Below are 14,495 nucleotides of genomic sequence, written 5' to 3'. Positions count from 1 at the left end.
AGATCCATGCATGATCTGCTGCTAAAGTTCAGGATTCTCATTGGAATTCTGGGACTTGTAGTTCAGTTTATTCCAGTATAGAACTGGACTACAAATCCCAGAATTCAAAGGGGGAACTGCGAACTGTAGCAGTACATCACGCAAGGACCTGGCGAACGTGGCAGCCGTTACACCAATGATACAGAGATATTTAACCTAACTATTATTTTGAAAATACCGGCGCCCGGCCCCTCGGTTTCAGTCACTCAGGTACAGGTGTGCGCGAGACTGGTCCTTCCGGAGACGCCTCGACAGACACGGAAGTCCACACTGTAACGATGGCAACCACAGTCGCTACTTCCGTGGGTCTTCACACCAGGAGCCTGAGTTCGACTGGGCAGGGAGCCTGGCTTAGTCCTCTGAAGCCGCCCTCTTGGGGTCAGGCGCGGTGTCATGGTTGTTATTGTTCCATGATCGGATAGGGAGGGGGTGGGATAACATCTTCATATGGTAATTACTTCCGGCCTGACCCCAACATGGCCGATGCTCAAGCCCTCCTCAGTGCAAGCGCATACTTCTTCAGCGTTTGTGCGCTTGAAGCAGTTCTGATATATGAAATAGGCGCTCGGCTTCCATGAGCCCAATAGGCGCATGCGCGCTATCACGTTTCATCGATGACCTCGGCGCTCGATTGCAGCGTCACTGCTGTCATTAACCAAGATGGCGACCAGCCGGCGGCTGATGAAGGTAGGAGCTCCGGGCAGGGGGTGCTCGCTGGGGGTGGGGGGTCGGTCGGAGACGGGACAAGGGACTGGGAGATGTGTAGAGTGGGTGTGACTGCTCCTGCGGGGGCAGAGGGACCCCAGCGGGGAAAGAGAGCGGGGTGGCCTTAGTTTCACTTTCATTTCAGAGAACCCAGGAAATGAAACAAGAGGGTTGGAGTGGGGACCACCCTGACCGGGCAGGACCCCCTGCTCTACGAGGCTTCTTCCTGGAGAATACCTGTCTCTGTAGGCACAGGCCCCCAGGAGCTCGTCTGTCCCAGTGTGACCCCGGGGTAAGCACCCCCCCAGGGAGGCCCCCTCCTGGCCCAGGCTTCCCATCTCTTCCATAACCAGACCCCTCTGTGCCCTCACGGTCTGCACCCCAGGATGAGACCCTCCACACACACTGCCCCTAGCGAGGCCCCCTCCTGGCCCAGGCTTCCCATCTCTTCCATAACCAGACCCCTCTGTGCCCTCACGGTCTGCACCCCAGGATGAGACCCTCCACACACACTGCCCCTAGCGAGGCCCCCTCCTGGCCCAGGCTTCCCATCTCTTCCATAACCAGACCCCTCTGTGCCCTCACTGTCTGCACCCCAGGATGAGACCCTCCACACACACTGCCCCTAGCGAGGCCCCCTCCTGGCCCAGGCTTCCCATCTCTTCCATAACCAGACCCCTCTGTGCCCTCACGGTCTGCACCCCAGGATGAGACCCTCCACACACACTGCCCCTAGCGAGGCCCCCTCCTGGCCCAGGCTTCCCATCTCTTCCATAACCAGACCCCTCTGTGCCCTCGCGGTCTGCACCCCAGGATGAGACCCTCCACACACACTGCCCCTAGCGAGCCCCCCTCCTGGCCCAGGCTTCCCATCTCTTCCATAACCAGACCCCTCTGTGCCCTCACGGTCTGCACCCCAGGATGAGACCCTCCACACACACTGCCCCTAGCGAGCCCCCCTCCTGGCTCAGCATTCCCATCTCTTCCATAACCAGACCCCTCTGTGCCCTCACTGTCTGCACCCCAGGATGAGACCCTCCACACACACTGCCCCTAGCGAGGCCCCCTCCTGGCCCAGGCTTCCCATCTCTTCCATAACCAGACCCCTCTGTGCCCTCGTGGTCTGCACCCCAGGATGAGACCCTCCACACACACTGCCCCTAGCGAGCCCCCCTCCTGGCCCAGGCTTCCCATCTCTTCCATAACCAGACCCCTCTGTGCCCTCGTGGTCTGCACCCCAGGATGAGACCCTCCACACACACTGCCCCTAGCGAGCCCCCCTCCTGGCCCAGGCTTCCCATCTCTTCCATAACCAGACCCCTCTGTGCCCTCACGGTCTGCACCCCAGGATGAGACCCTCCACACACACTGCCCCTAGCGAGCCCCCCTCCTGGCCCAGGCTTCCCATCTCTTCCATAACCAGACCCCTCTGTGCCCTCACTGTCTGCACCCCAGGATGAGACCCTCCACACACACTGCCCCTAGCGAGGCCCCCCTCCTGGCCCAGGCTTCCCATCTCTTCCATAACCAGACCCCTCTGTGCCCTCACTGTCTGCACCCCAGGATGAGACCCTCCACACACACTGCCCCTAGCGAGGCCCCCTCCTGGCCCAGGCTTCCCATCTCTTCCATAACCAGACCCCTCTGTGCCCTCGCGGTCTGCACCCCAGGATGAGACCCTCTCCACACACTGCCCCTAGCGAGCCCCCCTCCTGGCCCAGGCTTCCCATCTCTTCCATAACCAGACCCCTCTGTGCCCTCACTGTCTGCACCCCAGGATGAGACCCTCCACACACACTGCCCCTAGCGAGGCCCCCTCCTGGCCCAGGCTTCCCATCTCTTCCATAACCAGACCCCTCTGTGCCCTCACGGTCTGCACCCCAGGATGAGACCCTCCACACACACTGCCCCTAGCGAGGCCCCCTCCTGGCCCAGGCTTCCCATCTCTTCCATAACCAGACCCCTCTGTGCCCTCACGGTCTGCACCCCAGGATGAGACCCTCCACACACACTGCCCCTAGCGAGCCCCCCTCCTGGCCCAGGCTTCCCATCTCTTCCATAACCAGACCCCTCTGTGCCCTCACGGTCTGCATCCCAGGATGAGACCCTCCACACACACACTGCCCCTAGCGAGGCCCCCTCCTGGCCCAGGCTTCCCATCTCTTCCATAACCAGACCCCTCTGTGCCCTCACGGTCTGCACCCCAGGATGAGACCCTCCACACACACTGCCCCTAGCGAGCCCCCCTCCTGGCCCAGGCTTCCCATCTCTTCCATAACCAGACCCCTCTGTGCCCTCACTGTCTGCACCCCAGGATGAGACCCTCCACACACACTGCCCCTAGCGAGGCCCCCCTCCTGGCCCAGGCTTCCCATCTCTTCCATAACCAGACCCCTCTGTGCCCTCACTGTCTGCACCCCAGGATGAGACCCTCACACACACTGCCCCTAGCGAGGCCCCCTCCTGGCCCAGGCTTCCCATCTCTTCCATAACCAGACCCCTCTGTGCCCTCGCGGTCTGCACCCCAGGATGAGACCCTCTCCACACACTGCCCCTAGCGAGCCCCCCTCCTGGCCCAGGCTTCCCATCTCTTCCATAACCAGACCCCTCTGTGCCCTCACTGTCTGCACCCCAGGATGAGACCCTCCACACACACTGCCCCTAGCGAGGCCCCCTCCTGGCCCAGGCTTCCCATCTCTTCCATAACCAGACCCCTCTGTGCCCTCGCGGTCTGCACCCCAGGATGAGACCCTCTCCACACACTGCCCCTAGCGAGGCCCCCCTCCTGGCGCAGGCTTCCCATCTCTTCCATAACCAGACCCCTCTGTGCCCTCACGGTCTGCATCCCAGGATGAGACCCTCCACACACACTGCCCCTAGCGAGGCCCCCTCCTGGCCCAGGCTTCCCATCTCTTCCATAACCAGACCCCTCTGTGCCCTCGCGGTCTGCACCCCAGGATGAGACCCTCCACACACACTGCCCCTAGCGAGGCCCCCTCCTGGCCCAGGCTTCCCATCTCTTCCATAACCAGACCCCTCTGTGCCCTCACGGTCTGCACCCCAGGATGAGACCCTCCACACACACTGCCCCTAGCGAGGCCCCCTCCTGGCCCAGGCTTCCCATCTCTTCCATAACCAGACCCCTCTGTGCCCTCACGGTCTGCACCCCAGGATGAGACCCTCCACACACACTGCCCCTAGCGAGGCCCCCTCCTGGCCCAGGCTTCCCATCTCTTCCATAACCAGACCCCTCTGTGCCCTCACGGTCTGCACCCCAGGATGAGACCCTCCACACACACTGCCCCTAGCGAGGCCCCCTCCTGGCCCAGGCTTCCCATCTCTTCCATAACCAGACCCCTCTGTGCCCTCACGGTCTGCACCCCAGGATGAGACCCTCCACACACACTGCCCCTAGCGAGCCCCCCTCCTGGCCCAGGCTTCCAATCTCTTCCATAACCAGACCCCTCTGTGCCCTCACTGTCTGCACCCCAGGATGAGACCCTCCACACACACTGCCCCTAGCGAGGCCCACCTCCTGGCCCAGGCTTCCCATCTCTTCCATAACCAGACCCCTCTGTGCCCTCACTGTCTGCACCCCAGGATGAGACCCTCCACACACACTGCCCCTAGCGAGGCCCCCTCCTGGCCCAGGCTTCCCATCTCTTCCATAACCAGACCCCTCTGTGCCCTCGCGGTCTGCACCCCAGGATGAGACCCTCTCCACACACTGCCCCTAGCGAGCCCCCCTCCTGGCCCAGGCTTCCCATCTCTTCCATAACCAGACCCCTCTGTGCCCTCACTGTCTGCACCCCAGGATGAGACCCTCCACACACTGCCCCTAGCGAGGCCCCCTCCTGGCCCAGGCTTCCCATCTCTTCCATAACCAGACCCCTCTGTGCCCTCGCGGTCTGCACCCCAGGATGAGACCCTCTCCACACACTGCCCCTAGCGAGGCCCCCCTCCTGGCGCAGGCTTCCCATCTCTTCCATAACCAGACCCCTCTGTGCCCTCGCGGTCTGCATCCCAGGATGAGACCCTCCACACACACTGCCCCTAGCGAGGCCCCCTCCTGGCCCAGGCTTCCCATCTCTTCCATAACCAGACCCCTCTGTGCCCTCGCGGTCTGCAGCCCAGGATGAGACCCTCCACACACACTGCCCCTAGCGAGGCCCCCTCCTGGCCCAGGCTTCCCATCTCTTCCATAACCAGACCCCTCTGTGCCCTCACGGTCTGCACCCCAGGATGAGACCCTCCACACACACTGCCCCTAGCGAGCCCCCCTCCTGGCTCAGCATTCCCATCTCTTCCATAACCAGACCCCTCTGTGCCCTCACTGTCTGCACCCCAGGATGAGACCCTCTCCACACACTGCCCCTAGCGAGGCCCCCTCCTGGCGCAGGCTTCCCATCTCTTCCATAACCAGACCCCTCTGTGCCCTCACGGTCTGCACCCCAGGATGAGACCCTCCACACACACTGCCCCTAGCGAGCCCCCCTCCTGGCCCAGGCTTCCCATCTCTTCCATAACCAGACCCCTCTGTGCCCTCACGGTCTGCACCCCAGGATGAGACCCTCCACACACACTGCCCCTAGCGAGGCCCCCTCCTGGCCCAGGCTTCCCATCTCTTCCATAACCAGACCCCTCTGTGCCCTCACGGTCTGCACCCCAGGATGAGACCCTCCACACACACTGCCCCTAGCGAGGCCCCCTCCTGGCCCAGGCTTCCCATCTCTTCCATAACCAGACCCCTCTGTGCCCTCACGGTCTGCACCCCAGGATGAGACCCTCCACCCACACTGCCCCTAGCGAGCCCCCCTCCTGGCTCAGCATTCCCATCTCTTCCATAACCAGACCCCTCTGTGCCCTCACTGTCTGCACCCCAGGATGAGACCCTCTCCACACACTGCCCCTAGCGAGGCCCCCTCCTGGCCCAGGCTTCCCATCTCTTCCATAACCAGACCCCTCTGTGCCCTCACGGTCTGCACCCCAGGATGAGACCCTCCACACACACTGCCCCTAGCGAGGCCCCCTCCTGGCCCAGGCTTCCCATCTCTTCCATAACCAGACCCCTCTGTGCCCTCACGGTCTGCACCCCAGGATGAGACCCTCCACACACACTGCCCCTAGCGAGGCCCCCTCCTGGCCCAGGCTTCCCATCTCTTCCATAACCAGACCCCTCTGTGCCCTCACTGTCTGCACCCCAGGATGAGACCCTCCACACACACTGCCCCTAGCGAGGCCCCCCTCCTGGCCCAGGCTTCCCATCTCTTCCATAACCAGACCCCTCTGTGCCCTCACGGTCTGCACCCCAGGATGAGACCCTCCACACACACTGCCCCTAGCGAGGCCCCCTCCTGGCCCAGGCTTCCCATCTCTTCCATAACCAGACCCCTCTGTGCCCTCACGGTCTGCACCCCAGGATGAGACCCTCCACACACACTGCCCCTAGCGAGGCCCCCCTCCTGGCCCAGGCTTCCCATCTCTTCCATAACCAGACCCCTCTGTGCCCTCACGGTCTGCACCCCAGGATGAGACCCTCCACACACACTGCCCCTAGCGAGGCCCCCTCCTGGCCCAGGCTTCCCATCTCTTCCATAACCAGACCCCTCTGTGCCCTCACGGTCTGCACCCCAGGATGAGACCCTCCACACACACTGCCCCTAGCGAGGCCCCCTCCTGGCCCAGGCTTCCCATCTCTTCCATAACCAGACCCCTCTGTGCCCTCACGGTCTGCACCCCAGGATGAGACCCTCCACACACACTGCCCCTAGCGAGGCCCCCTCCTGGCCCAGGCTTCCCATCTCTTCCATAACCAGACCCCTCTGTGCCCTCACGGTCTGCACCCCAGGATGAGACCCTCCACACACACTGCCCCTAGCGAGCCCCCCTCCTGGCTCAGCATTCCCATGTCTTCCATAACCAGACCCCTCTGTGCCCTCACGGTCTGCACCCCAGGATGAGACCCTCCACACACACTGCCCCTAGCGAGGCCCCCTCCTGGCCCAGGCTTCCCATCTCTTCCATAACCAGACCCCTCTGTGCCCTCACGGTCTGCACCCCAGGATGAGACCCTCCACACACACTGCCCCTAGCGAGGCCCCCTCCTGGCCCAGGCTTCCCATCTCTTCCATAACCAGACCCCTCTGTGCCCTCACGGTCTGCACCCCAGGATGAGACCCTCCACACACACTGCCCCTAGCGAGGCCCCCTCCTGGCCCAGGCTTCCCATCTCTTCCATAACCAGACCCCTCTGTGCCCTCACGGTCTGCACCCCAGGATGAGACCCTCCACACACACTGCCCCCAGGGAGCCCCCCTCCTGGCCCAGGCTTCCCATCTCTTCCATAACCAGACCCCTCTGTGCCCTCACGGTCTGCACCCCAGGATGAGACCCTCCACACACACTGCCCCTAGCGAGCCCCCCTCCTGGCCCAGGCTTCCCATCTCTTCCATAACCAGACCCCTCTGTGCCCTCACGGTCTGCACCCCAGGATGAAACCCTCCACACACACTGCCCCTAGCGAGCCCCCCTCCTGGCCCAGGCTTCCCATCTCTTCCATAACGAGACCCCTCTGTGCCCTCACGGTCTGCACCCCAGGATGAGACCCTCCACACACACTGCCCCTAGCGAGGCCCCCTCCTGGCCCAGGCTTCCCATCTCTTCCATAACCAGACCCCTCTGTGCCCTCACAGTCTGCACCCCAGGATGAGACCCTCCACACACACTGCCCCTAGCGAGGCCCCCTCCTGGCCCAGGCTTCCCATCTCTTCCATAACCAGACCCCTCTGTGCCCTCACGGTCTGCACCCCAGGATGAGACCCTCCACACACACTGCCCCTAGCGAGGCCCCCTCCTGGCCCAGGCTTCCCATCTCTTCCATAACCAGACCCCTCTGTGCCCTCACTGTCTGCACCCCAGGATGAGACCCTCCACACACACTGCCCCTAGCGAGCCCCCTCCTGGCCCAGGCTTCCCATCTCTTCCATAACCAGACCCCTCTGTGCCCTCACTGTCTGCACCCCAGGATGAGACCCTCCACACACACTGCCCCTAGCGAGCCCCCCTCCTGGCCCAGGCTTCCCATCTCTTCCATAACCAGACCCCTCTGTGCCCTCACTGTCTGCACCCCAGGATGAGACCCTCCACACACACTGCCCCTAGCGAGCCCCCCTCCTGGCTCAGCATTCCCATCTCTTCCATAACCAGACCCCTCTGTGCCCTCACGGTCTGCACCCCAGGATGAGACCCTCCACACACACTGCCCCTAGCGAGCCCCCCTCCTGGCTCAGCATTCCCATCTCTTCCATAACCAGACCCCTCTGTGCCCTCACGGTCTGCACCCCAGGATGAGACCCTCCACACACACTGCCCCTAGCGAGCCCCCCTCCTGGCCCAGGCTTCCCATCTCTTCCATAACCAGACCCCTCTGTGCCCTCACTGTCTGCACCCCAGGATGAGACCCTCCACACACACTGCCCCTAGCGAGGCCCCCTCCTGGCTCAGCATTCCCATCTCTTCCATAACCAGACCCCTCTGTGCCCTCGCGGTCTGCACCCCAGGATGAGACCCTCCACACACACTGCCCCTAGCGAGGCCCCCTCCTGGCTCAGCATTCCCATCTCTTCCATAACCAGACCCCTCTGTGCCCTCGCGGTCTGCACCCCAGGATGAGACCCTCCACACACACTGCCCCTAGCGAGGCCCCCTCCTGGCCCAGGCTTCCCATCTCTTCCATAACCAGACCCCTCTGTGCCCTCGCGGTCTGCACCCCAGGATGAGACCCTCCACACACACTGCCCCCAGGGAGGCCCCCTCCTGGCCCAGGCTTCCCATCTCTTCCATAACCAGACCCCTCTGTGCCCTCGCGGTCTGCACCCCAGGATGAGACCCTCCACACACACTGCCCCTAGCGAGCCCCCCTCCTGGCCCAGGCTTCCCATCTCTTCCATAACCAGACCCCTCTGTGCCCTCACTGTCCGCACCCCAGGATGAGACCCTCCACACACACTGCCCCTAGCGAGGCCCCCCTCCTGGCCCAGGCTTCCCATCTCTTCCATAACCAGACCCCTCTGTGCCCTCACGGTCTGCACCCCAGGATGAGACCCTCCACACACACTGCCCCTAGCGAGGCCCCCCTCCTGGCGCAGGCTTCCCATCTCTTCCATAACCAGACCCCTCTGTGCCCTCACTGTCTGCACCCCAGGATGAGACCCTCTCCACACACTGCCCCTAGCGAGGCCCCCCTCCTGGCGCAGGCTTCCCATCTCTTCCATAACCAGACCCCTCTGTGCCCTCACGGTCTGCACCCCAGGATGAGACCCTCCACACACACTGCCCCTAGCGAGCCCCCCTCCTGGCCCAGGCTTCCCATCTCTTCCATAACCAGACCCCTCTGTGCCCTCACGGTCCGCACCCCAGGATGAGACCCTCCACACACACTGCCCCTAGCGAGGCCCCCTCCTGGCCCAGGCTTCCCATCTCTTCCATAACCAGACCCCTCTGTGCCCTCACTGTCTGCACCCCAGGATGAGACCCTCCACACACACTGCCCCTAGCGAGGCCCCCTCCTGGCCCAGGCTTCCCATCTCTTCCATAACCAGACCCCTCTGTGCCCTCACTGTCTGCACCCCAGGATGAGACCCTCTCCACACACTGCCCCTAGCGAGGCCCCCTCCTGGCCCAGGCTTCCCATCTCTTCCATAACCAGACCCCTCTGTGCCCTCACTGTCTGCACCCCAGGATGAGACCCTCCACACACACTGCCCCTAGCGAGGCCCCCCTCCTGGCCCAGGCTTCCCATCTCTTCCATAACCAGACCCCTCTGTGCCCTCACGGTCTGCACCCCAGGATGAGACCCTCCACACACACTGCCCCTAGCGAGGCCCCCTCCTGGCCCAGGCTTCCCATCTCTTCCATAACCAGACCCCTCTGTGCCCTCACGGTCTGCACCCCAGGATGAGACCCTCCACACACACTGCCCCTAGCGAGGCCCCCTCCTGGCCCAGGCTTCCCATCTCTTCCATAACCAGACCCCTCTGTGCCCTCACGGTCTGCACCCCAGGATGAGACCCTCCACACACACTGCCCCTAGCGAGGCCCCCTCCTGGCCCAGGCTTCCCATCTCTTCCATAACCAGACCCCTCTGTGCCCTCACGGTCTGCACTCCAGGATGAGACCCTCCACACACACTGCCCCTAGCGAGGCCCCCTCCTGGCCCAGGCTTCCCATCTCTTCCATAACCAGACCCCTCTGTGCCCTCACGGTCTGCACCCCAGGATGAGACCCTCCACACACACTGCCCCTAGCGAGGCCCCCTCCTGGCCCAGGCTTCCCATCTCTTCCATAACCAGACCCCTCTGTGCCCTCACGGTCTGCACCCCAGGATGAGACCCTCCACACACACTGCCCTAGCGAGGCCCCCTCCTGGCCCAGGCTTCCCATCTCTTCCATAACCAGACCCCTCTGTGCCCTCACGGTCTGCACCCCAGGATGAGACCCTCCACACACACTGCCCCTAGCGAGGCCCCCTCCTGGCCCAGGCTTCCCATCTCTTCCATAACCAGACCCCTCTGTGCCCTCACGGTCTGCACCCCAGGATGAGACCCTCCACACACACTGCCCCTAGCGAGGCCCCCTCCTGGCCCAGGCTTCCCATCTCTTCCATAACCAGACCCCTCTGTGCCCTCACGGTCTGCACCCCAGGATGAGACCCTCCACACACACTGCCCCTAGCGAGGCCCCCTCCTGGCCCAGGCTTCCCATCTCTTCCATAACCAGACCCCTCTGTGCCCTCACTGTCTGCACCCCAGGATGAGACCCTCTCCACACTCTGCCCCTAGCGAGGCCCCCCTCCTGGCCCAGGCTTCCCATCTCTTCCATAACCAGACCCCTCTGTGCCCTCACTGTCTGCACCCCAGGATGAGACCCTCTCCACACACTGCCCCTAGCGAGGCCCCCCTCCTGGCCCAGGCTTCCCATCTCTTCCATAACCAGACCCCTCTGTGCCCTCACGGTCTGCACCCCAGGATGAGACCCTCCCCACACACTGCCCCTAGCGAGGCCCCCCTCCTGGCGCAGGCTTCCCATCTCTTCCATAACCAGACCCCTCTGTGCCCTCACGGTCTGCACCCCAGGATGAGACCCTCCACACACACTGCCCCTAGCGAGGCCCCCCTCCTGGCGCAGGCTTCCCATCTCTTCCATAACCAGACCCCTCTGTGCCCTCACGGTCTGCACCCCAGGATGAGACCCTCCACACACACTGCCCCTAGCGAGGCCCCCCTCCTGGCGCAGGCTTCCCATCTCTTCCATAACCAGACCCCTCTGTGCCCTCACGGTCTGCACCCCAGGATGAGACCCTCCACACACACTGCCCCTAGCGAGGCCCCCCTCCTGGCGCAGGCTTCCCATCTCTTCCATAACCAGACCCCTCTGTGCCCTCACGGTCTGCACCCCAGGATGAGACCCTCCACACACACTGCCCCTAGCGAGGCCCCCCTCCTGGCCCAGGCTTCCCATCTCTTCCATAACCAGACCCCTCTGTGCCCTCACGGTCTGCACCCCAGGATGAGACCCTCCACACACACTGCCCCTAGCGAGGCCCCCCTCCTGGCCCAGGCTTCCCATCTCTTCCATAACCAGACCCCTCTGTGCCCTCACGGTCTGCACCCCAGGATGAGACCCTCCACACACACTGCCCCTAGCGAGGCCCCCCTCCTGGCCCAGGCTTCCCATCTCTTCCATAACCAGACCCCTCTGTGCCCTCACGGTCTGCACCCCAGGATGAGACCCTCCACACACACTGCCCCTAGCGAGGCCCCCTCCTGGCCCAGGCTTCCCATCTCTTCCATAACCAGACCCCTCTGTGCCCTCACGGTCTGCACCCCAGGATGAGACCCTCCACACACACTGCCCCTAGCGAGGCCCCCTCCTGGCCCAGGCTTCCCATCTCTTCCATAACCAGACCCCTCTGTGCCCTCACGGTCTGCACCCCAGGATGAGACCCTCCACACACACTGCCCCTAGCGAGCCCCCCTCCTGGCCCAGGCTTCCCATCTCTTCCATAACCAGACCCCTCTGTGCCCTCACGGTCTGCACCCCAGGATGAGACCCTCCACACACACTGCCCCTAGCGAGCCCCCCTCCTGGCCCAGGCTTCCCATCTCTTCCATAACCAGACCCCTCTGTGCCCTCACGGTCTGCACCCCAGGATGAGACCCTCCACACACACTGCCCCTAGCGAGGCCCCCTCCTGGCCCAGGCTTCCCATCTCTTCCATAACCAGACCCCTCTGTGCCCTCGCGGTCTGCACCCCAGGATGAGACCCTCCACACACACTGCCGCTAGCGAGCCCCCCTCCTGGCCCAGGCTTCCCATCTCTTCCATAACCAGACCCCTCTGTGCCCTCACTGTCCGCACCCCAGGATGAGACCCTCCACACACACTGCCGCTAGCGAGCCCCCCTCCTGGCCCAGGCTTCCCATCTCTTCCATAACCAGACCCCTCTGTGCCCTCACTGTCCGCACCCCAGGATGAGACCCTCCACACACACTGCCCCTAGCGAGCCCCCCTCCTGGCCCAGGCTTCCCATCTCTTCCATAACCAGACCCCTCTGTGCCCTCACGGTCCGCACCCCAGGATGAGACCCTCCACACACACTGCCCCTAGCGAGCCCCCCTCCTGGCCCAGGCTTCCCATCTCTTCCATAACCAGACCCCTCTGTGCCCTCGCGGTCCGCACCCCAGGATGAGACCCTCCACACACACTGCCCCTAGCGAGCCCCCCTCCTGGCCCAGGCTTCCCATCTCTTCCATAACCAGACCCCTCTGTGCCCTCGCGGTCTGCACCCCAGGATGAGACCCTCCACACACACTGCCCCTAGCGAGGCCCCCTCCTGGCCCAGGCTTCCCATCTCTTCCATAACCAGACCCCTCTGTGCCCTCGCGGTCTGCACCCCAGGATGAGACCCTCCACACACACTGCCGCTAGCGAGCCCCCCTCCTGGCCCAGGCTTCCCATCTCTTCCATAACCAGACCCCTCTGTGCCCTCACTGTCCGCACCCCAGGATGAGACCCTCCACACACACTGCCCCTAGCGAGCCCCCCTCCTGGCCCAGGCTTCCCATCTCTTCCATAACCAGACCCCTCTGTGCCCTCACGGTCCGCACCCCAGGATGAGACCCTCCACACACACTGCCCCTAGCGAGCCCCCCTCCTGGCCCAGGCTTCCCATCTCTTCCATAACCAGACCCCTCTGTGCCCTCACTGTCTACACCACAGGATGAGACCCTCCACACACACTGCCCCTAGCGAGCCCCCCTCCTGGCCCAGGCTTCCCATCTCTTCCATAACCAGACCCCTCTGTGCCCTCACGGTCTGCACCCCAGGATGAGACGACCCCCGCCTCACCGAGGCCCCTCCCGTCTCAGCCTCCCCATCTCTTCCATAACTACCACAGAGGTTCTGTGCCTTCACGGTCTGCACCCCAGCATGAGACCTGTTGGCTCAGACCCTCTACCTCTCCCATGGATCCCCTGGTTCACTGCACCGCATGCCCCAACGAGGCTTCATCCTGTCTCTGATAGTCCATATCTTCCATAACTAGTACCCCATGTTTTGTACCGTCATTCCCTGCACCTCAGGGAATAAGTCCTCATCGATGTCCCTTTTGGTTCAGACCATAATCTTTTCCATAATTGCACCCCCCAGGTTCTCTGATCTTATAGCCTGAGCCCCAAGGAATGGACCCCATGACCTAGTAAGGCTTCCTTCTGGCTCAGATTTCCATCTCTTCTAGTACAGCCTGCGTACCCCAGGGAGGCTCCCTCCTTGCTTGTACCCCGCCCCCACTCCGTTGCTTCATATTACCGCCCCTCGGTTCTGTGCTCTCATAGCCTGGCAGAGCCACCGTTCCCCAGTGAGGCTTCCTTCTGGTTTATACCTCCCCATCTCTTCATAATACAGCCCCTAGGTACTGTGCTCTCCCACAGCCTTAACCACCAGGGCATGCCATCGGTGGGGCTTGGTCCTGACTGACAGCACTAATGTCTCCCAAAAGTGCAGGCCCCAGGTTCTGTGACATCAGCCCTTGCACTCCTAGGGCGCGAGTCTCCGTGTTCCAGTGAGCTCCTTCTGTATTGATTTCTAAAAGAACGTTCGTTCCTCGTTTGCAATTCAGACTATTGAACATATTACGTGCTTGCCTTTTAAACAAAGGTAAACCCGGCTCCTATCTCTGTAATCTGGGCATGTTTACTGTCCTGCACGCTGTTTTGCTTTTATATAAGGCTTTATCTGATTTTTCTTTGAAATTGCCCTTCTGTTTCAAAATGTTTTTACTTTACACATGACAGTTTCATTGTTATGTATGTAAGAAAATGCCTGTGAAGTTCTCACTCCGAAAGTGCTCTCAATGGCTCGGAAAAGTTGTGCTGCCCGGCCCTGTGAGGTTTCCGTTCTTTCCCTGCACTTTTCCTTGAGTAATCTGTAAGTGTAAGGCTATTCTTGGGTCATCTTGGACAACGCACCTATCGCGTTTCCAAGCCCGTGTGCGAGGAGCACTTTCCCTAAACTGGTCGTACCCGTTTGGCGGGGAGAGGCTGACACACATTCAACTTTGGTCAAAGTAGGATTCCCTTCTGCTGGTAAAAGTTCCTCTCCCACACTTCGCTGGTGCTGCCTAAAAGCTGTGGCCTTCTGCTGGGCTTCGATTCAGAGCAAGCTAGTTCAGTGGTCTGGCCTTGTATCATCTG

General features: G+C 62.4%; 1 protein-coding gene across 1 annotated transcript in view; it reads left to right on the top strand.

Annotated features, from left to right (window-relative positions):
• The first annotated feature begins 588 nt into the window (after positions 1-588).
• UBE2L6 (ubiquitin conjugating enzyme E2 L6) overlaps positions 589-14,495 on the top strand; it is a 74,429-nt gene continuing 60,522 nt past the window's right edge. The window contains exon 1 of the mRNA XM_069233059.1: positions 589-726. Coding sequence (XP_069089160.1) covers positions 700-726 — 27 coding nt within the window. The 5' untranslated portion in view covers positions 589-699. The remainder of the gene's footprint in view (positions 727-14,495) is intronic.

This window comes from Pleurodeles waltl, chromosome 4_2 (genome assembly GCF_031143425.1).
Source record: "Pleurodeles waltl isolate 20211129_DDA chromosome 4_2, aPleWal1.hap1.20221129, whole genome shotgun sequence".
Lineage (NCBI taxonomy): Eukaryota > Metazoa > Chordata > Amphibia > Caudata > Salamandridae > Pleurodeles > Pleurodeles waltl.
This window is presented reverse-complemented; position numbering and strand designations above follow the sequence as displayed.